Consider the following 26532-nt stretch of genomic DNA (forward strand, 5'->3'; position numbering starts at 1 on the left):
TTGCCTATATATAGCTTGCACAGACGTAGTCAGTGCATCATACGTTCCTGTAGACCGACGTCAGGTAGGTGCAGATTCTCACGCAATCTAAGTGTATTAGTTATTGTGGTCATTTTACAGATTCAAACAGTGGCAATGCAATGGAGTGGGCTCTCATAACGTTTCAGATATAAAAGATCTGAGATATGTATTTATTTGAGACGACTTTCTTACCGTAATCTCTGCGTTATAAAGCAGGTCATAACACCTACTAATTAGTAATGACAAAGAACACTTGAATTTGCGCCGGTCCTCGCTTTCTAGCGTAACACTTGACATACAATGATGACAAGGTGTTGACATTAATACTTATACGACTGACTGGTGTGAAATGTCGTGGTGAAACAATTAATTGCCATAGAAGACTTCAGACCGATATATTGCTTCGTCTTTCCAGTATCTAGGTGCTTACTTCCGAAGGTAGTACCTTACTATCTACTTACCTCACAGAAAAAGGTACTGACTATTTTTCTGCCCCAGCCATGGATTGGCAGTTTCCCAGGCAAGTAATTTATTTAAGTATAAAATTTGCGTGAGTGAGTGACGTCGAGGAATGGACACAAGACGGCGAAAAAGAATATATACACACTGTCTGAAAATCTTTGCGGAAAACGTACAGTGGTGATAGTTCACGTCATGGAGAACACTTTCTGTTAGAGAGAAAACTTGTGCGTATAAGACAGTCCTCTGCACCGCAGGAAAGCGGGTAGACCGAGCTTCTAAAATACCTTTCTCTGCTTAGAGAATATCATTGCCAATGTTTTCTAACTCCATATATAATTCATTTCCATAGATAAATGCAGTACACCTGCTTAGTAGATCTCGAAACAAATCTCGTCTTCTCAGGATCGACTAATTCAAAAAAATGACTCTAGCGTTGCTGGGAAACATCAGAGAACATTTTGTTCTAAACAAAAGTCGTTTCCCATGCCATAATGTATCACCTCTAGGCATCTATCGCAAAGATTTGCACCACCATATATGTAGAGCGTGTAACGGCTGTAAATAGCATAATATTTCAATTGGTTTCTGAGGATGTTGAAGCGAACATCATTACGTCAATATTTAAGTCATTTGCAGACTAATAAAAATAGCAGTTACAAGTTGTATGATTTTACGTTGGGTAGTAGATGCGGCAAGCCGTTAATGCTTCTTTTTCCCTGGATAGTAATCCAAGTGTTGAAACGTGGACACGTGTACGCCTCACGGTTACTCTATACTGACAGCAGTAGTCTACCTAGTGATGGAGTCATGATCGTATAAAAAACTTCAGTTAGTGAAGAATGCGACTTGTTTGAGGAAAAACTGTTTCAACCAGAGAAGAAGCAACCAACACACTGATTCGTGTACATGTTAAGGTGCAACACACAGAGTCAAACTCGTACACTTACCAGCTGAGAAAGCTGGACTTGCCTGTGTAAATATATATTCCAATGTTCTCTGAGTCCATCTCCTGCTTCCTTCTCTCTCTGTCGATCAGCCCATCCGTCCCTCTCTCTGTACATCTATCCCGTGACCTCTGTCTTCCCATCGCGTCCTCCCCATTTCTATATCCATCACCCCATTATCATATCTGTCCCAGTACGATGTACATGCTTTTTATTACGACAGTATTTCTTTCAATATAGTAAATAATACATGCACCAAGTCTGGTTGAAGTCGATCAGATTAGCATACATTCTACATCACCTGCTGACATACGAGTACACTGCACACATATACTATATCTGATTTTCTGCTGTTTTACAACATATGGCTTGAGAGAGGATGTTAAATGTACTTGTGGTATTCAGTCGTGTGGCTTCATCTTTCGTCATGAAACACGGTGACAAGATTATTGTCTCGCGGCAGTACTCGTTCTCGCAATCTCCCTGACACACCGAATAACACAAGCAAGGGACAAATCACACTTCACACTTTTAAAAGGCCTCCAAGACAACCAAATGCAGGGAATAAATAAAAACAGGCATTGTACGAAAGTTTTTACTTTACACCTATTTTCAGTGTGCAGTCTTACTCGCACAGTATTTTGGGACAAATAAAACCTCATTTACCTAACGAACTGTGTTTAAATTGCTCCACTTGATCCTGAATTATTCTTCACTATCACTTTCTTTTCATTGCAAAACCTGTAGGACGTAGATGGCTCTTCGTTGCTGGGCCTTTTTCCAGATAGTTAGTAATAAATAATCGATACTTTAAAGAATTGAATTCCTCTCTGTAAAAAAGCTTCAGACTTCAGATTACTTTACAATTGAATTAATTTGTTAAATATTAGACGTTAAGCATTTCACGAAGACAAAAATTAGAGAAGGTTAGAAATTACTTTCGAAGTTTGTTAGGTGTCTCTAAGTGTACACATTCTCAAACAGTGAATGGGTATAGTTTGGGTAAGCTATGCCCCATTTTAAGAAAACGTAGTTTTACACGATTCTCATTGTTTATGACATGATATATGCTAACTATGTGTCATAAAATGACAATTTTAAGGCATTAACAGCAGAAATGTGTGCTAGACCTTTATCCTCCCATCATTTTTTCCCAAAGCAGAGTGGCCAGCCTTGCTTATTGTGATCAATAATGAACACTACAGTGAGCGAATAATGGTTTGCCTCTAAGCACTATGGGACTTAACATCTGAGGTCATCAGTTCCCTAGACTTAGAACTACTTAAACCTAAGGACATCACACACATCCACGCCCGAGGCAGGATTCAAACCTGCGGCCGTAGCAGCAGCACGGTTCCGGACTGAAGCAACTAGAACCGCAGTGAGCGAATAGTCAAAACCTGAACACAGACATGAAAACAACACCAAACATTTGACCCATACTCCCAGACTAATGTCAATACGTCACATCTACAGACGACTTTATTCCTCTTTACCAAGTGTTTAATTTAGATAAGATACTGAATCACGTTTAAAAAACAATGCCCGGACAGTTACGAGATGGGACCTCGCGTGTCGACGCTCGCGTTGCTGGTGCTGCTGGTGGTGGCGGCTGGTGAGGCTCTCCACAGGCCAGGCCACGCCTCGAGGCACGGAGGTCGAGTCAGAGCGGCCCACAGGGCCGGCAAGGCGCCCCCAGGGACGAGGAGCAAGGGCGCCTCCGAGGAGCCGCTGCTGGTCACCATCAAGGACATCAAAGAGATCAAGTACGACTTCGGAGACGATGGGACGCTGGAGAAGGAAATGATAGCCAGCGGGCGCTACGACCCTAAGATGGTCCGGGGCTATCATTTTACAAGTAAGAATTCTTTTCATAAACTCAGTTCTCATATTTCTAATCATTACGTATTTGTTTTTCCATGGTCCTGATCGTGTTCAAGCAGGTCAGAGAAAGACATTAAATCAGTAATTTTGTCGCTCTATTTCCTACAAACAGTAGTAGAATAGCAGAACAAGAAGAAGAAGGATATCTAAAAGTGACGACTGTGAGATCTGCCAAATTATCTTTAGAAGTATGATTGCAGTCGGTGTGAACAAACACAGAATGAACGTTTAATTATAGTGAATGAGTGCTATGTTTGATGCCCCGATCATGGGAGGTGCGTTGCTTAGAATGTGATACATTGGAAACACAGTTGTGGCAAGTATGCAGCAGAGTATATCAGTGGGTCACAACTGGGACCATTCACCATTTTTGAATGCCTGCGTAACAATTTGTGGGGATGAAAGATTAGTTGATCACATAAAATTAGTTCTAAACAAAGTAGGTGGCTAACTTCTGTTCCTTGAACAGATACTCCAAAAAAAAAAAAAAAAAAAAATTAAAAATGGTTCAAATAGTTCTGAGGACTGTGGACGTAACTTCTGAGGTCTTCAGTCCCTTAGAACTTAATACTACTTAAACCTAACTAACCTAAGGACATCACACACATCCATGCCCAAGGCAGGATTCGAACCTGCGACCGAAGCGGTCGCGCGGTTCCAGACTGTAGCGCCTGGAACCGCTCGGTCACATCGGTTGACTATACTCGAAAAACGGAGTCACTCTACATGGAAGATTCCTTACGAAACATTCGTGTGACTCCTCTTAGAACGTTCCTCTAGTGTATTGGGCGCATGCCAAAGAAGGCAATAAGGTGATACTGACCAGTAAAATGAAGGGCTTCTGGAACAGACAATGGTTTGTTATAGCCACAGAAGAGCGTAACGAAAATGTTGAAAAACCTGATATGGAAGATGCTTGAAGACAGACAGAAGCTATCTCTTGAATGCTTTTTCACATTCACAAAGCAGTAATAAATCTGCAATCAATGCAAGTGTCACACCTTGCCACATATCGGTCTCATACGGACCGAAACGACAAAAAAAAACCTTTCTTGGTGTGCAACCGCTTCATTTGTGGTGAAGTGCCAGCTTTCCGGATGATATTTGGGGCAGCCTTCCGAGCTGTTAATATTTGTAATGGGCATGGTATCTAGAAAGGATGTGCAATTGATTAGTGAGGAATGGTTCATATGGTGCAAATCTCTCTGAGCACTATGGGACTTTACATCTGGGGTCATCAGTCCCCTTGACTTAGACCTACTTAAACCTAACTAACCTAAGGACATTACACGCATCCATGGCTTTGGCAGAATTCAAACCTGCGACAGTAGCAGCAGCGCGGTTCCGGACTGAAGCATTTAGAACCGCTCGGCCACAGTGGCCGGCTCCTGAGGAATATAAGTATTAATATAAAGATGTAGTACTGTAAGATATGCAACAAGGAAGTCATGGACAAAGAAGGGTTCATTATTCTGGTAAAAGAATAATAGTAGAAATTACTTCTACCGAAGTTTACACTGCTATGATTAAGATTTTAATGCTCAGAGGAACTGGGGTGAGCTCACATGAGTCGTTATAGTAACAGTAACCTTCAACGGTTTCTTCCCTAGCGTGAGTGTGGATAATGCATTATCGGTTAGAAATGTCTGTGAAGCTCTAACATTTACGAAAGAACTACGTGATGGTAAATGTCTTGCTCTGGAGACTTGGATATGATATAATTGTCGGCATGGAACTAACATCATTGTAGTAGAACAGATTAGTCAGGTTTGATTTTGTTCTCTCGTGTATTCAGGGTCATTATGATCCAAAGTGAAAGATTTCGATCAGCTTTCTTTGTTATATTTATTGTATCATAACCATATTAGGCAATACCAACGACGAAGTATGTAGAAAAAGTGCACAGTTATGGTAGACATATCGTCTATTTTAAACTACCGTGGTACGGACAATCCCATCCGTAAAATATTCCATCGTATTGTTTTTTGTTGCTTTTACCGGTATGTATTTCTGGTTTTGAAATACATGATTCTTTGATTTACTTGTAAACATTTCTGTGTAAATTGATTCAGGCTAACATACTATGTCTAATTCATGTACGCAAAAGTGAAGCAGCCCACAATCGTAACCTATAATTAGAGATAAAAGGAGAATCAAAACCAGGCAATATGACAGATACACTTTAGATAGTACTCTGCTATGCGTGAATTCAGTATCGTATGATGTCCTTATGGTCATGTTGCACTTGCAGTGAATCCTATGTTTATTTCGCTAACTGGCTATAAAAAACAAGACGAACTGCCTATCTTCGTCTTGTTGCAGTGGACGATCACCAGCGTAACCGCATCTTTGTCACGACGCCTCTTGCACGTCGCGGCATCCCGGTGACGCTGAGCACCATCCCCTATGACGGAGAGCAGAGTCCGCTCCTGAAGCCCTACCCCAACCTGGAAATCCACCACACCACCGAGGAATCCATCACCGACTGCAACACCCAGCTGGTGGACGTCATCAGAACGACGGTGAGTCTCCTGTGGCGTGTACATTCGTACTCCACACGCGAATAGTCTGTGTGCTGAAATTTTCTTGGCACTTCATCCTGATCTCGTCCTCTCTGCCTTTTTGTTCCATTCTCTATGATCTACCTTCACCATCTTTCCTGTCTGACTTATCATTTCTCTTTCTTTCCGGAACAAAGCACTAATACTCAATAAATGATTCTAGTGCTTCTGTCCTATCTTGTTGTTAGTGTTGAGTTCATTTTAATGTAACGTTACAGTGTTGGAAACTCTTTTTATATTAATTTAAAATGTCCAATTGATAATGATAATTTTGCAGCTATTTTCTTTATTTTATTATTCATAATAAGATATATGCATCGCTAGTTATATACATATTTACATATGACGTCGAATGTAACGTGGCTTCGTATGAAATGAGGTCCATAATTTTACTAAGTAAAAAGAATGTGAACATAAATAAATAAGTAATAACCATTACCGTCCATGACGTAGTATTGAGGATATGCCGGTCTTCTCGTTATTCCTTCGCAGCTTCGGCTGTCATGTATGATCTTGAATGTATTCTACGACATTTTAACTTCTAGCGTTACAAAAGTTCAAGTTCTTAGATTTGCCGTTGGTTTCGTTTGTATTTTGCTTTAATAAGAATCTTGTTTCAAAGCTCTCATTGTAACTAGGGGTTCACATTTCTTTCAGAAGTGTCTGACATTTTCACTGTCCAAGTGTCCGCTTCCGGTAGCTGAGTGGAAGCCGGCACGGTAGCTCAGCGTGTTCGGTGAGAGGGTTAGCTCCCGCCTGTAATAAAAAACTGAGTCAACGGCTCAAGACTGAACTGGAACGCGTGTCTTGCGACATCCACACCGAACAAATACAACGAACAGTACCGAATACAATGAGATCAAAGACAAAAAAAAAAAAGTTGTCAGCGCGACAGAATGCCTAAGGGCCCTCGTTCGATTCCCGGCTGGGTAAGAGATTTTCTGCGCTCAGAGATTGGGTGATGTGTTGTCCTAATCATCATCATTTCGTCCCCATCGAGTCGCAAGTCGCCGCGAACGGTCTACCCGACGGGAGGCCCTAGTCACACGACATTTACATTTACTCTCCCAGTTTCCGTCAATAACTTATAAAAACTCTTCTCGTCGCTATTTCTTCTCTCATTTTTGTTACATTACTTGTATTGTAGACAGCAACCTCGATAGGCCGTAAGGACTTAACAGATAAGAACTGCGATACTAAGTTGCGAAGTGAGTAATCTTTTCCTCAGTACAATAATTCACGATTGTCGTAGAGACATCTGTTGACGACGATTTCAGCGGTGAGTTCTTTCACTGACCGTCTGTTTCAGAAAACATGGGCGGATGATGACACACTATACGTCCTCGACAACGGTGCTTTGGACCTGACAACGAGTCCCAAAAATGTGTGTCCACCAAAAATTGCCATCTTCGACTTGAGGACTGATGAGGTCATCAACTCCATAGTCATCCAGAACACAGCCTGCAACGCATTGTACACCTATTTGTTGGTAAGTATTTATTTGAAAAGGTAGTATATTTGTAAATTATCTCCGTTTCATGCCCGAGAATTTATTACAAATTTAAGATAGTTTCGAGACGCACTAATAATGTCCGCTTTCTGACTAGTAGTCTTTTTCTCCACTTCAATAATTATACAGCTCATCTTGCCAAAAGACACCCTTTACATTTGCATCCAATGATTATGAGAGGTAATCTTCAACTACAGATTCTTCTGATGTGTTCATTCCATCACCTAATAAGCAGATGTTATATCATTTCTAATATCATTATTCTTAATTATGACCACTCCAGTACATCCTTTTACTGACACATGCCTCATTTCCTTTCAATAAAGTAGGGACGGCCACGGTGTTACAAAATTGTAATCGTGTCTCATACCCTTTTGTTTTTTAGGTACGTGTTTGCAGTTTCATTTATATTTGAGAGTGCTGCTTATGACTGGTGCGCACATACCAGGGAATGTACCCTTCATAACAACAACAAAACTTAGTGCTGATATTACAAAACGGCAACATTTTACAAATTCAGCAGGAGTTCCTTATACGCCCCGGGGCTTTCTACAATATAGTTGATTCGCTACGGCATTTTTGTCCACGGCCAGCTAAAAGACTACGTAACTACGACTAACCAACTAGACTAGTACCAACCAGGTTTTCGTAAACTTAATAAATGTAAGAGGTGACATGAAACTTACCGTGGATGTAAAAGAGGCGCCTATCATGTTCTTCTTATACTTGCGTAAAATCTTTGACATCTTCGAATTCGATATTTTACTTGCCAAACTAAGTAGCACAAATTTCTGGAGAAGTGCAGCGCAATGTTTTCGCTCGTACATTACATCTCGCGAGCAATGCATCATGTCCGGCAATGTAAAGTCACAATGGAGATAGGTAGTATCAGGCATACCCAAGGGTTAGACCCTGTACTCTTTTCGTTTTCTCCTACTGCAAATACCACATGTATGCTGATGAGCTACAGTTGTATCAAAGTAAAAAGCGAATAACCTTGAAGAAAGCTATCGGGAATCTCAACACCGACCTGCGTGCACTATCAAAATGGTTGCAAAATATAAGATTACAGCTCAAACAATTAAAAAAAAGAAAAAAGGGAAAAAACGAGTAGGGTACTGGTAGGTCTTTCTAGACTGATTCGCCGGATATATCGCGAATCCCTGGCACGTTTAACCCTAAATGCTACAAATATCAACCAACATCTCTGCGAACCCTACAAAAATATAAAAATCTCTTTCCTTGTAACCTGAAAAAGAAACTTGTACAAAGGCATATACTTTCACTTATTGATAACAGTCATGTCATCCTGCAAGACCTTTCTCAGGGCAGCTCCTGGCGCCTAAAACTGGTCATGAATTCCTGGATTCGTTAAATTTGTGATGTTCGACTCTTTAATCATGTTTCATCATCATATTCACAGCTATCCTGGCTGCCTGTAGACAAGTGCAGAGATTACCATACCGTTTGTCTTGTCTACTGACTTAACGTACACTGTCCCTCATACTACTTCTCCACCTTAATGCTGTTGTCTAACCAACACGGCAGAAACAGCTGTTCCCATCTGCTCAAAATCCTTTTTGTCTACAACATCTTACGGCCGCATTGTCGAATTTCTTTCAGGAACAGGAACGCAATTCTGGAGTATAGACCTGCGTTATTTAGAGATCTGAATAACGTCTCCAGTTTCAGAAGACATTTAATCAAGTATCTCCTAAGCAACAACAATGAGTATCATTGTCCCTGTTGCACTGTACCTCCTCTATATATCTCTATTCCAACCTTAGGTGTAGTCTCCTTACAATTCCTTTCCCCAGAACTCGCTATATCGGAAGAAATTTGTTTAGTATGCTTATAAATTATGTTTATGTTTGCTACTATTAGTATAGATATTGTTGTCATTATTATTAGTATTATCATTACTACTGACAGCAGCAAGAGCAGTAGCAGAAGAACAGTCAACAATAACTCATCAGATTATAGGTAGTACTATTTATTCGCTTTGTCATTAAGGATACTCAAACCTTTTAATACTGTTTTACATATTGAAAATGTTATTTCTTAGATACCTATGATGTTAAATAGGTACTGTACAAGTGGAAACGTGATCAGATTACGAGATGGCCTGATGGCCCTAATGAAATACGGGTACTCGTAAATAAATAAATAAAGAAGCAAATAAGTATATATAGCAGCTACTCAGTCCGCTTCTTCCATAACTAACGTGACTGTGATGGCAACCATGGGAATTCCGTCACATAGTTCTGAATGATATGCACTTAAAAACAATAATGAACTCGACTATCATGCACAGATGCAATGTTGTCTACGTAATGTTGTAGAATTAGAGGTCTCCCTTATCCCCTCTCACATGTCTGTGATGTTTCGACAGCCTACAGCATCCGGTGATAGGATACGGTAATTTTGGAATAGTTGCTGGCGTACGAAGAGGAGCAATGCATTATTGCTTACGGCGCTAGGGATAGTACCGTAACTAAGCAGTGGAGCTCCTTTATGCTTGTTCACATCTTGGTTGTTTCTAATTTCCTTCATTCGAAAAAAATCATAGCCGATTTGTATATGTTCTCGAGTCATAAACACTTGGTGCATATTGTGGCGCGCGCGTGTGTTTGTTTGTGTGTGTGTGTGTGTGTGTGAGTCGGCTCGATGGGGATGGTTGTTCAAGTCTTGTAGACACAGGTCGGGGTCCGTCAAACGCGACAACTCCGATCTGTAACTGTTCAAACAAACTCCTCTCTTTGTTAGGCTAGTTTCAGATGTACCTCCCTTTAACAGATACCCGCGTATCGATGGAGTAGCACGCCGCAGTGTATAAGCGGCTCTCGCTTATAATTGAAGCACTGGTGTTCGAAGGATGTCTGTCTTCTTCAGTGCCATACACAATGACTGCACCACTCGGTACCGCAATAACTCCCTGTGTCTGGAATAATAAACCAAATATCCTTCGCGTGTTCGCGACGGGCTTATAAGCTTACGCGAAACTTGATAACAGTAGTTCTTTATGACCAGTTTGCAAATGAATGTTCAAACGTAGATAACATGATATCTCGAATTATAAGTTGCACCATTCAAGCCGATGCCATATTATAGTCTTGATAGGGTGTTGATTTGTGAAGTATTATAGCGTCGTTAAGGCGTCGCTATGGTGCTAATTCTACAACTCCTACGTCGTAAATCCAGAGATAAGTAATTCTCTAAACAACGTACAGAATGCGTCGTATTGCGATGTAAACTTACTATTCCCTATTAATACTTTCACTAAATCAACTTTAACTTCAGCTTTCTCTAAAGAAATAATTATTACACTGTTATACAGTAAAGTTCCATTAAATAATATATCCGACACGAAGCATTAACGTTTATTGAACTTCTGAATTATTTAATCACTGCACTTGAAAGCACGCCGATCTGTCATTCAGGGAATTGAACCTATTTGCATCGGAAATTCTGACATTGACTACAACTCCCGACAGCACGTCGTACCTGTGAATTCTTAACGATCGCGTGTAGATGTTTCCTACTCAAGGGTATTTGTAGAGAGTATGTCGGCGGTTGGTATGCTGCTGTACACTTCAATGTTCATGACTTTAACAGGTCACGACGGTTAAGTCCCAGAATTGATTAAGCATCACGCGACTTACTTTTCCTTCACGTATAATAACTGTTCCGTTGTCAAGCTAAACGGTAACTTATCTTACATCTGTTCAGAGTTCTGACTAGTAAGTCAAGAAGATAGTGGAAAAGCTTTAAAACTCCAGATCGGAGTGAAACAATCTTGTAGCGGTCAATAGACGTACTGTTATCGCAACGTCTACAAGAAAAACAATCAACATCTCCATTGACGACATACATTGTAGTCGCAGCGAACATACAGCTCCATGCGGCTACAAATCTCTTCTTGGATAAATGTTATCTGTGATCACTGTCTTGTATGGGTGTTAATCTTGGTAAGGCATATATTTTGACTTCTTTATTTACAGTTTCATGCTTCGTATTATGTGATAGTCTTTCAATTAGTTCTTTCCTTGTAATAAACTTTGTTAGTTACATAGTTTTTCTGTTAGTCTAACTTTCAATAGTGTTAATACTTTGTTGTCAGTAGCTCCTGTAAAGGTCAGAATAACTAATTTTTTAAAAAATCTTTTGCTACCAAAAAGATGTCATTAGGGGCTCTAGACATTTGGGATGTTAGCTTTGTACTCATCAGGCTGTTCGCGGTTTGCCAATTCGCTGTTGAGGTTGGAGGGTAAACACTGACAACACTTATGAGCACATAAAAGGATTAAATGTGTGGGGCAGGAATCCACCCTCATGCTCAAGAAGTGAATATATGGTGTGAAGTTGGGGGGTGAGAAGCAGGCTAAAAGAGGTTCATTTTGTTTCTCTCACACATTCTGCATATAGCAGCTGTGGCTTGCGTTCCCTAAGGCCGCGAAAATTCAACAGCATTCACCCTTAGTGAACAAAAGGCAGCGGTGTCACAGTTATAGGAGTAACCAATGGTGAGTGCTGACAGGCGCATTACTATCAAGTGTTACCCATATTACTGGCCGAGTTCAAATCACCTCTTATAAGTCCACCTTGCGTACACTCCATGGAAGAGCTGCCTCAGAATATTGTCGCTGCCTGCCACCTGAAACATTTGTACACTACTGCCATCATGAAATCAGTTTTCGGGTCTAGCGGTATTCAAATAAAAATTTGAAACTGGAATAACCCATAATACAACTGAGCCCCTTTTCATGTTATTCTTTTAACCATTTTCTTTGGACAATAAGATACATTATTGTCAGGGTAGTTAAGAGGGTTGTGGTGTAACTGACAGAACTGGGATTCACAGACCCCAATGGGCATTCTGAATTACACGTCGACATTGAAATGAAAGATAGATATATCTTTTTTTGTGTGTGGTGGGGGGGGGGGGGGGGAGGGGGAAACGTTTAATGGTGCAGTCATATTGTTTTATTGAAAGAGATTTGCAGTTCTTTTTATTATTTATTTAATTAGTTATGTCAGTCAGCAGAGAGTTCTCTATCCTAAGCACTGTGTTTTCCTTAGAATACGAATAACGAGACTAAAGGAGATACACAGAGATGAGTTTGTGTTCAGGTGGACGCGTGCCCAGATGGCTGCCTGACAGCCTATAGCTCAGACACCAGAGGCAACGTGTTGTCGGTGACGGACCTCACCACTGGAGCCTCCAAACACCTGCAGAGCCAGTACTTCCACCCCAAGCCCGGCTTCTTCTTCACGAAGGCGGGAGGTCCAGCCTACTACATGCCGGACGGCATCAATGGAGTGACAGCCGATGAGAGCTGCGATGGCAAACTCTACTTCCAAGCGTTCGCCAGCAACATCCAGGGCGTTGTCGACAAGCAGGTCATCCGAGATGCATGCGACGGGGATGTGTTGGACATCAAGACGCAGGTAACGTCACATGCTCAGCTCTGTCACACAGTACGTGAAATATTTCCGCACGGAGCGAATACTTGTATTAATGTGATGCATATGTATATTTCTGTTTTTGTAAACCTCACTTACAATTTATTCTTCTCTCAGTTTATCGAACTGTTCCAACTGCAAACGGCTACCGCTAGAATGCAGATTGTAAGGTTTTCGTGCAGTCTGTGAATCAGTTGTTTAGCGAACGAAAGTATTCCGGCGCTTACATATAGAACGATGCTCTGAAGATATTTTGGATTCAGGGAAGTATTGGGCAGATTCGTGTTATGTTTATATTTTAGCATATTACGGCTGCGAGACCGTAGGAATTATTGTCAAAGGCAGAGCCTTGGTGTTAATCGCATTATTTGAAAAAACGTATGCGCATATATGAGTAAGGAAGTAATTTATACTCTGGATATACACCGTCAGACGGAGGTTCTCTAAATCTACCCAACGGTGGTTCTCGTCTTTCTGCCCAGATCCCCCTTTTCAGTTCCTTAGTATTTCTCTTACACTTCCATGAGACCTACACGAACTATTACGATCCTATCATTGCGTCTCTGAATTCTCGCTTGATGTCTTTTTCTCAAGCTGAATTCCCAGCGGCTCACAAAGATGGACCATTACTCTAGATTTTGTCGCAGTAGGGTATTGCATTTTCCTGCAACCTTTCCAACAAATTTGTCTTCTATTCGCATCAGCTATGTAATACTGCAAGAGTGTTATCTAGTTGTTAACCACTAATCTTTTAATCAGACACTATCACGTTATTCCTGTCTATTCTAGGCACTGAAGGACTGCCACTAGTTACATCAAGTATACATTTTGTCGAAATGTTTCTGCCTCCAACCACGGCACTTCGATGAGTTCAACAGCATCATCAATATCAATGTTATGAAGTTGCTGATCCTCTCTGATAAATTTTTTGCCCTTTTTCGTTCGCTTAAAGCACATCTGAAATTAATTGCTTTCCTATGGGACATTCACTGTCCTATACCATGTAATGGGGTCTATTTAAGAAATATTCATTTAGTGAGTCATACATCTGAGAAAATAATCTTTACGATCGTGGAAAATGTGACGTAACCAAAAGTGCCACAAATTGTAGTGTTGCTTGACATTACTAGAGAAATTCGGTAATGTATGGTGCAGGTAGAACTCTGATGTATGTGTTTCAGGTTGATCTGCCAGGAGAAATATCTGGGCCGAGCGGAGTGATAGCGGTGGATCCGAAGGGACAGTTGCTATTCTTCCCTGTGCTAGATGAACTGGCCATCTACGGTTGGAATACGAGCAAGCCTCACGACCAAAAGAACTTCCGGTTGATCGTTAAAGACGATGAAAATCTACAGTTTGTGAGCAGCATCAACATAGACCATAAAAAACAAGCATTATATATAATGAGCGATCGATTAACATCCTATCTATCAAATACCACCAACTGCTCTGATGACAACTTCCAGATATTGTATGTTGACATCAAGAATATAGAATGTTAGTTCTATGTGTAACAGATTTTGTTTTGTGATTTCGAAGGAACTTGGTGCCTCGGCAAGATCCATCGGATGTAATTTCCACTGTATGATGTATTGAAAAGAATGAAATACATACTCTGCAAAAATTTAAGTCTAACCTAATTTTTTCAGTTTTAAGATGCGGAACGGATATTAAAATTTATTGTTTTGTAACAGAGAAAGTGAAAATTAAAATCACGCATGATGATCAATTTAAATATTAATCCCTACATTTACACTGAAACACAGATAGCTTAAAACTGGAATACATAGACATATACTTTAATATCTTATCTTCCATCACAAAGAAAGGAAGCAAAACAGGGTGTTCTGTTCCTGTCGACATCGACTGTGTTCTTTAATAACGGTCATCCCAGAATTTGCATAAAGAAATTAGGAAGTTACAGAAAATCCAAATCTCATTGGCAGGCTGGGGATCTGAACCGATGTCTTAGCGAATGGGATCCTTTTGTGCTAAGAAAAATAACCGGCGATTAAGACTGGCTCCTACCGCCATGAACCATGGACCTTGCCGTTGGTAGGGAGGCTTGAGTGCCTCAGAGGTGCAGATGGCTGCACTGTAGGTGTAACCACAACGAAGGGGTCTCTGTTGAGAGGCCAGACAAACGTGTGATTCCTGAAGAGGGGCAGCAGCCTTTTCAGAAGTTGCAGGGGCAACAGTCTGGATGCTTCACTGATCTGGCCTTGTAACACTAACCAAAACGGCCTTACTGTGCTGGTACTGCAAACGGCTGAAAGAAAGGGGAAACTACATCCGTAATTTTTCCCGAGGGCATGCAGCTTTACTGTATGGTTCAATGATGATGGCGTCCTCTTGGGTAAAATATTCCGGAGGTAAAATAGTCCCGGGCGGGGACTACTCACGAGGACGTCGTTATCAGGAGAATGAAAACTGTCGTTCTACGGATCGGAGAGTGGAATGTCAGATCCCTTAATCGGGCAGATAGGTTAGAAAATTTAAAAAAGGGAAATGGATAGGTTAAAGATAGATGTAGTGGGAATTAGTGAAGTTCGGTGGCAGGAGGAACAGGACTTTTGGTCAGGCGACTACAGGGTTATAAACACAAAATCAAATAGGGTTATTGCAGGAGTAGGTTTAATAACGAATAAAAAAATAGGAGTGCGCGTAAGCTACTACAAACAGCATAGTGAACGCATTATTATGGCCAAGATAGAAACGAAGCCCATGCCAACTACAGTAGTTCAAGTATATATGCCAACTAGCTCTGCAGATGAAGAAATTGATGAAATGTATGAGATTAGAAAAATTATTCAGGTAGTGTAGGGAGACGAAAATTTAATAGTCATGGGTGACTGTAATTCGAGAGTAGGAAAAGGGAGAGAAGGTAACATAGTGGGTGAATGTGAACTGGGGGAGAGAAATGGAAGAGGAAGCTCTCAAAATGTCTCTGAGCACTACAACCAGTAGAAGCCGACCTCGGGGAGGATCAGTTTGGATTCCGTAGAAATGTTGGAACACGTGAGGCAATACTGTCCCTACGACTTACCTTACAAGCTAGATTAAGGAAGGGCAAACCTACGTTTCCAGCATTTGTAGACTTAGAGAAAGCTTTTGACAATGTTGATTGGAATACTCTTTCAAATTCTGAAGGTAGCAGGGGTAAAATACAGGGAGCGAAAGGCTATTTACAATTTGTACAGAAACCAGATGGCAGTTATAAGAGTCGAGGGAAATGAAAGGGAAGCAGTGGTTGGGAAGGGAGTGAGAATGGGTTGTAGTCTCTCCCGATGTTATTCAATATGTATATTGAGCAAGCAGTAAAGGAAACAAAACAAAAATTCGGAGTAGGTATTAAAATGCATGGAGAAGAAATAAAAATGTTGAGGTTCGCCGATAATTTGTAATTCTGTCACAGACAGCAAAGGACTTGCAAGAGCAGTTGAACGGAATGGATAGTGTCTTGAAAGGAGGATATAAGATGAACATCAACAAAAGCAAAACGAGGATAATGGAATGTAGTCGAATTAAGTAGGGTGATGCTGAGGGAATTAGATTAGGAAATGAGACACTTAAAGTAGTAAAGGAGTTTTGCTATTTGGGGAGCAAAATAACTAATGATGGTCGACGTAGAGAGGATATAAAATGTAGACTGGCAATGGCAAGGAAAGCGTTTCTGAAGAGAAATTTGGTAACATCGAGTATAGATTTAAGTGTCATGAAGTCATTTCTGAAAGTATTTGTGCGGAGTGTAGCCGTGAATGGAAGTGAAACATGGACGTTAAATAGTTTGGACAAGAAGAGAATAGAAGCTTTCGAAATGTGGTGCTACAGAAGATTGCTGAAGATTATATGGGTAGATCGCATAACTAATGAGGAAATATTGAATAGGATTGGGGAGAAGAGAAGTTTGTGGCAGAACTTGACCAGAAGAAGGGATCGGTTGGTAGGACATGTTCTGAGGCATCAAGGGATCACCAATTTAGTATTAGAGGGGAGTGTGGAGGGTAAAAATCGTAGAGGGAGACCAAGAGATGAATACACTAAACAGATTCAGAAGGAAGTAGGTTGCAGTAGGTACTGGGAGATGAAGCATCTTGCACAATATAGAGTAGCATGGAGAGCTGCATCAAACCAGTCTCAGGACTGAAGACCACAACAACAACAGTGATAATGGTTTAGTAAAAAAGCACCATAATAGTCACAAGAGACTATGGCACTCAAGGCAGTTTTGTGTCACGAAAACAAAAGTTACCGGGACTCACATAACAAAGAGGTAAACAAAAACATCTACAGACGGGATAACCGACATCTTCCGTATGACGCACAATTCTCGTAGTTAAGTAATGATTACTGGGATACGAGTAATTTCTAACTCTCTGACTCTGAATATAATAACAGACATCACAGTAATTATGGTACTGACAACAGGTATAAGTACAATCAGTATATAAGTCATAAAAATCAGAGACGATACTCTAACTCAAACGGTAAGTAGGCAAATTCTCAAGGGCATTGTTCAGGTAGGCCTAATCCGCGAAATATATGGCACAACAATTATGCAAATAGCAACCACTACAGCCAGAGTAATCAACATCATAGCTCACAGTGGCAAAATATTGAAGGGAAAACACACTGCGACACATATAAATAACTGAACGTAAGTCAAATCTACGAGATAATCAGTGACGAGGAACCAGTAAAGGACAAACACGTTCACACTTTTCAAGACATTCTCAATGAGTAACCACACGATTTACATCACTATCTCCGCCACTTGTGCTCAAAATTCTACAACCACTGCGTCGTATCAGGGAGGTTATATTAGTTTCAACAGTAAAAATTGCGTCGTAAGGAAGTAGTAAACATAGAGCTAAACAACATCAAAAAGGCTGCAGAAAGATGAAAGAAACCTCAGCAAGGACAAGTAAACGTCAAAAAGCTACAGGCCGGACAGAAAATTGTGGCTAAATCTCACCATTTACTTAATAAATGCAAGCATCTTAGTCACAAATTCTTTCTTGTATTTAAGGGACGTTATGGATTTGTAGAACTGTACACGACCACGTTGTGGGAATTGAAACGATACGGACACATGAGAGCAAGGGATTTCATCATATTTCGCATATCAAACCGTATAGAGAATAATTCTATTTGTGAAAATTATACATGGATGATAGAACTACATCTCAGCTATTTCAAAAGTATTTCTTGCATAGCAACGCACAGCAACAGTTAACGATATACAATATGTACTATTGCACTGTCAGAATGGCTCCCGTCGCGCGGCAGGGAACTTTTGTCAACGATCGGGCATCTTTCGTGGCATAACAAGTAAGTAATCGAGCAATCTCCTGTCACGACGCGTGTGCTAAACAAACTGCTACGAACTTCGAAATCTCAGCTATAATACCAATAAGAGCCAATAATTTCAAATAAAATGAACGATGACAGCATGTTTAAAAACAGTTCTGAAAATATACGTAGATAATTAGACATGTTTTGTTCACCTGAGAAATGTTCTTGACTGTACTCATTGATGATAATAAAAAGAAGTATAACATTTTCTACCAATTTAGATAAGATATGTAGACTATTAGGATGGTAACTGTGTTGTCTGGAATGAAGAGTTTTTCCGGAACTATTAAGAGATAGTGGAGTTGTGTTTACTGAACTGTAAGGTCTACAATTACAGCTACGAGGTGTTGCCTACGTGGAAATATGTGGACGAAAACACAGCAGGGGATTGTTATTTGAAAAGTATATTGAGAAAAATCCTTCGAATATGATTAATGTTGTAATATAGTAATGAGATTCATGTTAATTAAGCACACAAGTCGCTAATTATAAGATTCATGGTGCATGAGGCAATGATTATGATGATTAACGTAGAGAAAGAGTGGGTAAGTAATGGCTAGGGCTTAGGGACCCTGTATCTGTCAACAGTCAGTTTCTACGTCATGTGGACGCATTTCCGTTCATAAGTGTAAAAGGTAAGATTTTTAAAGGTTGTGGCTATATAATGATAGTGAATGAAGGTAACATGATTTGATACAACAGTCATTTCACTAGTGTGGAGTTGATTGTTATCTGATGCAAATTATTCAATGTTATTCAACATTTTGTGACACCCTATTAGAATTTTTCGTGACTTGTCTTTTGAGACTGTCTGTTTTCTTGTTTATAGTGATGGCAAATTATTATGATTTGTATATAGCTACATCCATGCAAAATTTAACCCCTACTTAGTTCTGTAGAACTTAAGTGCTGTTTCCTTGTGTAACATGTAAACTTCACATATGTATGAAACTATGTCATAACAATATTGTCCATCAGTATAGCTGTTTCGAAATTTGGAAATGAAGATGGCATGGGTAAAAAATGCACTGCAATAAGGACGTTCTGGAGATTTAAGGAATATTAATGGTGATGTTTTTTATTTTCCAGCTTCATTCTTTTTGCCATAGATTAGGGTAAGGTTCCTTTATAAATATTTTTCTGCTGACATGTGTAACATTAAAGACTAATTGTCTTTTTGCATTTACATGTGATGTAATGTAACAAGATGCATTGCCTTAGCTTAAGGAATTTTGAGGTTGAATTTGCGTCTTAAACATGTGTTATTTATTGAGTTTCTTTGTAATGCATATTCTCTGCACAAACCGATACAATAGGATGGAGCGCCATTAGTATGATAATCATGTTAAGTACAGTACTGTAGTGCTCTCTCATAAGTCATGGAACATGTGTAAGGAGGAATCAAAGAGCAAAAGGTTAGAAAAGAAGTTAGACAACACATGTGTGAGCAAATAAATGGTTACAGAGTTGAATTTGAGATGAGAAATGCTTAGGTAGGGCAAAGAAAACAAATAGGTGGGTAGGATAAATATGAGAAATGGTTAGTCAGAGCAAATAGTTAAGTAGCTGAGCTAGGTAATACAAATTTATAAGAATCTGTGAAATAATGACAGAAGGAACAAAGAGATAAAGTAAACAGTTGTATTTGGTGGTAGTTTCATGAACATGAAATTATGCGTAAGAAGATTAAGAATTGTCCAAACTAAAGGATGAACTATAACTAGATAGCATGCTATTATAGACCGTATTAGGTATAGTAATAGAGTGATAGTCGACGATTTCATAGGGTATACTTTGATATGAACCTTAGTTATTCCCTAATTCATGTTTTTCCTAACTATATATTTGTGTTCTGCATATCTCTCTCTCTCTGTGTGTGTGTGTGTGTGTGTGTGTGTGTGTGTGTGTGTGTGTGACCCATAACCCCATATGTTAACTTCGTGTGTGTGATCACTATACTCAAGTGTCCCTTTCTATCTTACTCCCTATACCTTCATGTATTCCACTGATGTCCACACAAACATATTTATTTCAATAGATTTGGAATATATTATAGGTCATTCTTTACATACAGTAATTTTTTCTTATTATTCCTACTAACATACACTGTATCACATGATTTACTTGCCTCATCTTTCTGTAATTAATTGTAGTAAAACAATAATGACACCTTTTCACTCTTTTTTTTTTTTTTTTTAGAAATGTAGACATCTGTTGCTACCATTACAAACTCCTTTTCTTCCCAATTATATTCAATACCTCCTCATTAGTTATGTGATCTACCCATCCAATCTTCAGCGTTCTTCTGTAGCACCACATCTCGAAAGCTTCTATTCTCTTCTTTTCCAAACTATTTATCGTCTATGTTTCACTTCCATACATGGCTACACTCCATACAAATACTTTCTGATATAACTTCCTGACATTTAAATCTATACTCAGTGTTAACAAATTTCTCTTCTTCAGAAACGCTTTCCTTGCCATTGCCAGTCTACAATTTATATCCTCTCCACTTCTACCATCATCAGTTATTTTGCTCCCCAAATAGCAAAACCCCTTCACTACATTGTCTCATTTCCTAATCTAATTCCCTCAGCATCACCTAAATTAATTCGACTACATTCCATTATCCTCGTTTTGCTTTTGATGTTCACCTTATATCCTCATTTCAAGGCACTGTCCATTCCGTTCACTGATCTTCCAAGTCCTTTGCTCTCTCTGACAGAATTACAATGTCATCAGAGAACCTTAAGGTTTTTATTTCTTCTCCATAGACTTTAATACCTACTCCGAACTCTTCTTTTGTTTCCTTTACTGCTTGCTCAATATAGAGATTGAATAACGTTGGGGACAGGCTACAACCCTGTCTTACTCCCTTCCCAACCACTGCTCCCCTTTCATACCCCTCGACTCTTATAACTGCCATCTGGTTTATGTACACTTTGTAAATAGCCTTTCGCTCCCTGCATTTTAACCATGTCACATTTAGAATTTGAAAGAGAGTATTCCAGTCAACATTGTCAAAAGCTTTCTCTAAGTCTACAAATGCTAGAAACGTAGGTTTGCCTTTTCTTAATCCATTTTGTAAGATAAGTCGTAGGGTCAATTTTGCCTCACGTGTTCCAACGTTTCTGTGCAATCCAAACTGATCTTCCCCGAGGTCGGCTTCTACCAGTTTTTCCATTTGTCTGCAAAGAATTCGTGTTAGTATTTTGAAGCTGTGACTTATTAAACTGATTGTTTGGTAATTTTCACATCTGTCAACACCTGCTTTCTTTGGGATTGGAATTATTATATTCTTCTTGAAGTCTGAGGGTATTTCGCCTGTCTCATACCTATTGCTCACCAGAAAGTAGAGTTTTGTCAGGACTGGCTCTCCCAAGGCCGTCAGTAGTTCCAGTGGAATGTTGTCTACTCCGGGGGCCTTGTTTCGAAACAGGTCTTTCACTGCTCTGCCAAACTCTTCACGCAGTATCGTATCTCCCATTTCATCTTCATCTACTCCTCTTCCATATCCATAATATTTTCCTCGAGTACATCGCTCTTGTACGGGCCCTCTATATACTCCTTCCACCTTTCTGCTTTCCCTTCTTTGCTTAGAACTGGGTTTCCATCTGAGCTCTTGATGTCCATACAAATGGTTCTCTCATCTCCAAAGGTCTCTTTAATTTTCCAGTAGGCAGTATCTACCTTACCCCTAGTGAGACAAGCCTCTACATCCTTACATTCGACCTCTAGCCATCCCTGCTTAGCCATTTTGCACTTAATGTAGATCTCATTTTTGACACGTCTGTATTCCTTTTTGCCTGCTTCATTTACTGCATTTTTATATTTTCTCCTTTCCCCAATTAAATTCAATATTTCTTCTATTACCCAAGGCTTTCTACTAGCCCTCGGCTTTTTACCTACTTAATCCTCTGCTGCCTTCACTACTTCGTCCCTCAAAGCTACCCATTCTTCTTCCACCGTATTTCTTTCCCTCATTCCTGTCAATTGCTCCCTTATGCTCTCCCTGAAACTCTGTACAACCTCTGTTTCTTTTAGTTTATCCAGGTCCCATATCCTTAAATTCCCACCTTTTTGCAGTTTCTTTAGTTTTAATCTACAGGTCATAACCAATAGATTGTGGTCAGTATCCACATCTGCCCCTGGAAAAGTCTTACAATTTAAAACCTGCTTCCTAAATCTCTGTCTTACCATTATATAATCTATCTGAAACCTGTCAGTATCTCCAGGGTTCTTCCATGTATACAGCCTTCTTTTATGATTCTTTAACCAAGTGTTAGCTATGATTAAGTTGTGCTCTGTGAAAAATTCTACCATGCGGCTTCCTCTTTCATTTCATTGCCCCACTCCATATTTACCTACTAAGTTTCCTTCTCTCCCTTTTCCTATTACCGAATTCCAGTCACCCATGACTTAAATTTTTGCCACCCTTCACTATATGAATAATTTCTTTTATTTGATCATACATTTCTTCAATTTCTTCGTCATCTGCAGAGCTATTTGTCATATATACTTGTACTACTGTAGTAGGTGTGGGCTTCGTATATCTATCTTGGCCACAATAATGCGTTCACTATGCTGTTTGTAGTAGCTTACACGCATTCCTATTTTCCTATTCATTATTAAACCTACTCCTGCATTACCCCTATTTGATTTTGTGTTTATAACCCTGTAGTCGCCTGACCAAAAGCCTTGTTTCTCCTGCCACCGAACTTCACTAATTCCCACTATGTCTAACTTTAACCTATCCATTTTCCTTTTTAAATTTTCTAACCTATCTGCCCGATTAAGGGATCTGACATTCCTCTCTCCGATCCGTAGAACGCCAGTTTTCTTTCTCCTGATAATGACATCCTCTTGAGTAGTACCCGCCCGGAGATCCGAATGGGGGACTATTTTACCTCCGGAATATTTTACCCAAGAGGACGCCATCATCATTGAATCATACAGTAAAGCTGCATGCCCTCGGGAAAAATTACGGCCGTAGTTTTCAGCCGTTCGCAGTAGCGGCACAGCAGGGCCGTTTTGGTTAGTGTTACAAGGCAAGATCAGTCAATCACCCAGACTGTTACCCCTGCAACTACTGAAAAGGCTGCTGCCCCTCTTCAGGAACCACACGTTTGTCTGGCCTCTCAACAGATACCCCTCCGTTGTGGTGGCACCTATGGTACGGCTACCTGTATCGCTGAGGCGCGCAAGCCTCCCCACCAACAGCAAGGTCCATGGTTCATGGGGGGAGGCCATCAAATTCCAACTGCTGAAGCAACGTTTGGAATGCTTGTAAATCGTCTTTACACGTGCTACCCAAACTTACGTGTCTCAAATGTGTAGGTAACTTTGTTAAACAAATGTGAATTAGCTCTGACGGACTGTTTGGGTTTGATAAGTACTGATTCCCGCCTATCAGGTCTTCAGAGTATTTTGCTGCTCTTTGTTTCATCCGATATTATGTGACCTGCGACCAGTAGGCTCACAGAAATTCTCGGTAGAAATCAGTAACGCATTGGCGTTCTCTCATTATTGAGCGCTATTTGGTGCTGGTTCATTTTCCAAAAAACCCCAGAGAAATTATAATTAGTGTTCAAGATGTATGGTGGTAAAGAATACAAGAACTTATCAGTCCAAGGTTGGGGGCGAATTACGTTCTTGTATTTCCTGAAATCTTTGAATTCATGTTCCGTGAAAAGTTTTTCCAACTGAAGTTACCATTTTTGTGTGAACCAGTATCTGCTCTATTGCACCATGTCGGCGAGTCATTGTAGTATCTGGATGTGTCGTACTGTTCTCGTGAAAAATCATCTAAATTCTATAGATGTGTGCGGTCAGCAAAGTTTTCTGAATATGAATATACACGGTCAAATTGGTCCTTGTGTCATTTAACACTATCTGCGCTGACTGTCAAACTTCCGATTTTCATTTCAGGTCATCAATCGTTCGTAACTGTTCTTTTTGTTCTTCAAAGTTTCCACTTGTACGTTTATTTCTTTTAGCGTTATGCCGAGCTGTTCGTTCTCTTATTTTATCTGCGAAATTATAGCACACGGAAATACGGTGTTGATTTTAGCTAACAATTCGTCCTTATCATTAACCTCATTCGTTTTCGTGTTGTGTACTGTTTAAAGGTTACGTATTCTAGTTGTACAATTGCTAATGATTTAAGACTTTACTCCTGTGATTTTTTTATTGCTTTCGTAAGTGATTCACCACTTTCTTCCTGAGGTTTTCTCTTTTCTTCCAGTAATTTTCTATTTTCATCTTGTGCTTCTTTAAGCATTGGACGAATTGATTCTAGAAAGCTTGTTGGACTGGCGCAGAGTGGTTCTGTGTAACTGTTCACTCAAGGTGATGTATGTTGTGTCTGTTCAAAAGATGTTGACACAAAATCTGATTGCTATGTCTGTTAGCAGTTGTAAAATTTCGTATGACTTTGGCGACTTTTGTAAGCTTTCCCTGGACTGCGGCGACTTATCGCTGACAGACTCAAATTCCGAATTTAGATTTTCTTTAATCATTGTTCGTTATGTTTCACTATTGTTTGCTAAATTGGTGAACAATAGTGGATCCGCACAATTTTCTCATGTAATTCCGAACTGCTCTATGTGGTTTATCTTATCCTGTAACTGATCATTATTTTGTAACACAATCTGTTTTGTGGTACGACCGATTTTCGTACTGTTTTCTGTTGTACCAAACCTCATGAAACACTGTTTCTTGGAAAAACAAAACTGCTACAATGTCCAGAAATAAGAACTACACTATCAAGGGCGCAGATCCATACAGAACCTGTACTACTTGCCAAAAGTTGAAAGAAGTCTACTGGGGTACACTTTTATGTGGCACACGAGTATGTTAAAAATACTAATGTATACTAAAATGAAACTATTACATTATAAACTATGTATGTCTCTCATAGGATTTACAAAGCGAATGACGGACTGTGCATGATCGTAGAGCCAAAGATACGTTTATAGTCTGAGATTGTAGTGTTGAAGTAAGAGAGCGCTTGGCACACAGCGGTGGGTGGCTATCTGTGAGCGAAAGAAGATTGAGTAGGCAGTTTTAGTGGTGTGCTGTGTGAAGCCACCAAATGTAAGAGTATAATGTAGCAATTACGAGTACCCGTATTATTGCAAATACCAATGTGGAAGCAGAAGTCTTCTAGCAAACAAGGTAAACATGTTAAATATTTCTGAGTCTCGTTTTGCCAGCGCGTTAGTGTAGAAGTGTTTGCTGATAAATGGCAATTGTTGAAGTAACCTCAGAATGTACGTAAACTGATTGGATATAAAGGCTAGTTAGATATTTCCCTTTTGTAATGCTTCTAAGATTTCTTAACACTGATACAGGTAATTTGATGATTGGTAGTTATGCTTTTTTAGTGAGGTTATATAACACTTGGTGTATAAATCTCATTGTTGTGACTCAGTTACTAAAAGGGATGTAATTCTTGTGAGTAGTGTAATTTCAATTGTCAGTTGTTTAGAAAAGCCAAGTTTAACTTCAAACACAATTTCACTATTGAAAAGATAATTGTTAGTAATTCTTCCAAATCAGTACCGCCTCCCTGTCCAGGTCACCCGTTTTCCAAAAACACTGAATTTTTCTTAAATGCTTTTATTAGCAGCCAGAGGAACTTCACGTACATATCAAAGTATTACGACCAGCGTTGCACACCGTTGAGCTTGTAGGTAGTATATTCTGTTCTTCTTCATGAGAGATCAGGATATATCTCGATATTCCGTTGCTGCTTTAGGGGTAAGACAAATTTATTTATTTATTATGTGCAAAGGGACAACAGTTATCAGTTTTGAACAGGGAGAAAGCATTCAGTGCCTAAGGTGCTGAATGTGTTTTGCTGTGACTGTATTCCTTTACTGGTATTGGGCATTGAGTTGCCCAATCAATTCGTATAAAGTTTTTGCTAATAATAATGCAGAATAAGTACGCTACTTCCAGTTTCCACACGCTACACAATAACTCCAGTTATGTATGCATCATAAGTTCAGTCATTCAATGTATTAAAAAGAAGAGTTATTTTAAAGAACGCTATTAAGTAAAGTAAGCTGCACAAAATCCGAAGTCACACATTCACTCAATAATTATTTAAAGACGGTTACAAAGTTTATGTGATGAAGTAATCGACAATCGACACACAACATAAAATTTTACAAACTGAACACAAAATTGTGGATGAAATGGCTGGAAAAGACTTACAGTATTATTAAAATTAGCGCAGAGATATTTTTCTTTCGAGAAATCCATCTATCTTATTACGTATTACCACAAATACCATCAAACTATCCTGACAGACAAGATCCACATATGT

At 39.6% G+C, this 26532-nt stretch overlaps 1 protein-coding gene across 1 annotated transcript; it reads left to right on the top strand.

The window, feature by feature from the left end:
* The first annotated feature begins 2979 nt into the window (after positions 1-2979).
* Positions 2980-14490, top strand: LOC126353959 (protein yellow-like). Its single transcript, XM_050003263.1, has 5 exons — positions 2980-3285; positions 5634-5833; positions 7182-7361; positions 12513-12830; positions 14027-14490. Exons 1-5 carry the CDS (start codon positions 2988-2990, stop codon positions 14345-14347), a joined length of 1317 nt encoding a protein of 438 aa, XP_049859220.1. The 5' UTR covers positions 2980-2987; the 3' UTR covers positions 14348-14490.
* Positions 14491-26532: the final 12042 nt, after the last annotated feature.

Source organism: Schistocerca gregaria, chromosome 3 (genome assembly GCF_023897955.1).
Source record: "Schistocerca gregaria isolate iqSchGreg1 chromosome 3, iqSchGreg1.2, whole genome shotgun sequence".
NCBI classification, from domain to species: Eukaryota; Metazoa; Arthropoda; class Insecta; order Orthoptera; family Acrididae; genus Schistocerca; species Schistocerca gregaria.

What these genes read in the sequence shown, in the direction of transcription:
- LOC126353959 (XM_050003263.1), top strand. Translation starts at nt 2,988, where the DNA reads ATGGGACCTCGCGTGTCGACGCTCGCGTTGCTGGTGCTGCTGGTGGTG. An exon ending in CCGGGGCTATCATTTTACAA is followed by an intron (nt 3,286 to 5,633) that starts GTAAGAATTCTT and finishes GTCTTGTTGCAG; the next exon opens with TGGACGATCACCAGCGTAAC. An exon ending in TGTTGGACATCAAGACGCAG is followed by an intron (nt 12,831 to 14,026) that starts GTAACGTCACAT and finishes TATGTGTTTCAG; the next exon opens with GTTGATCTGCCAGGAGAAAT.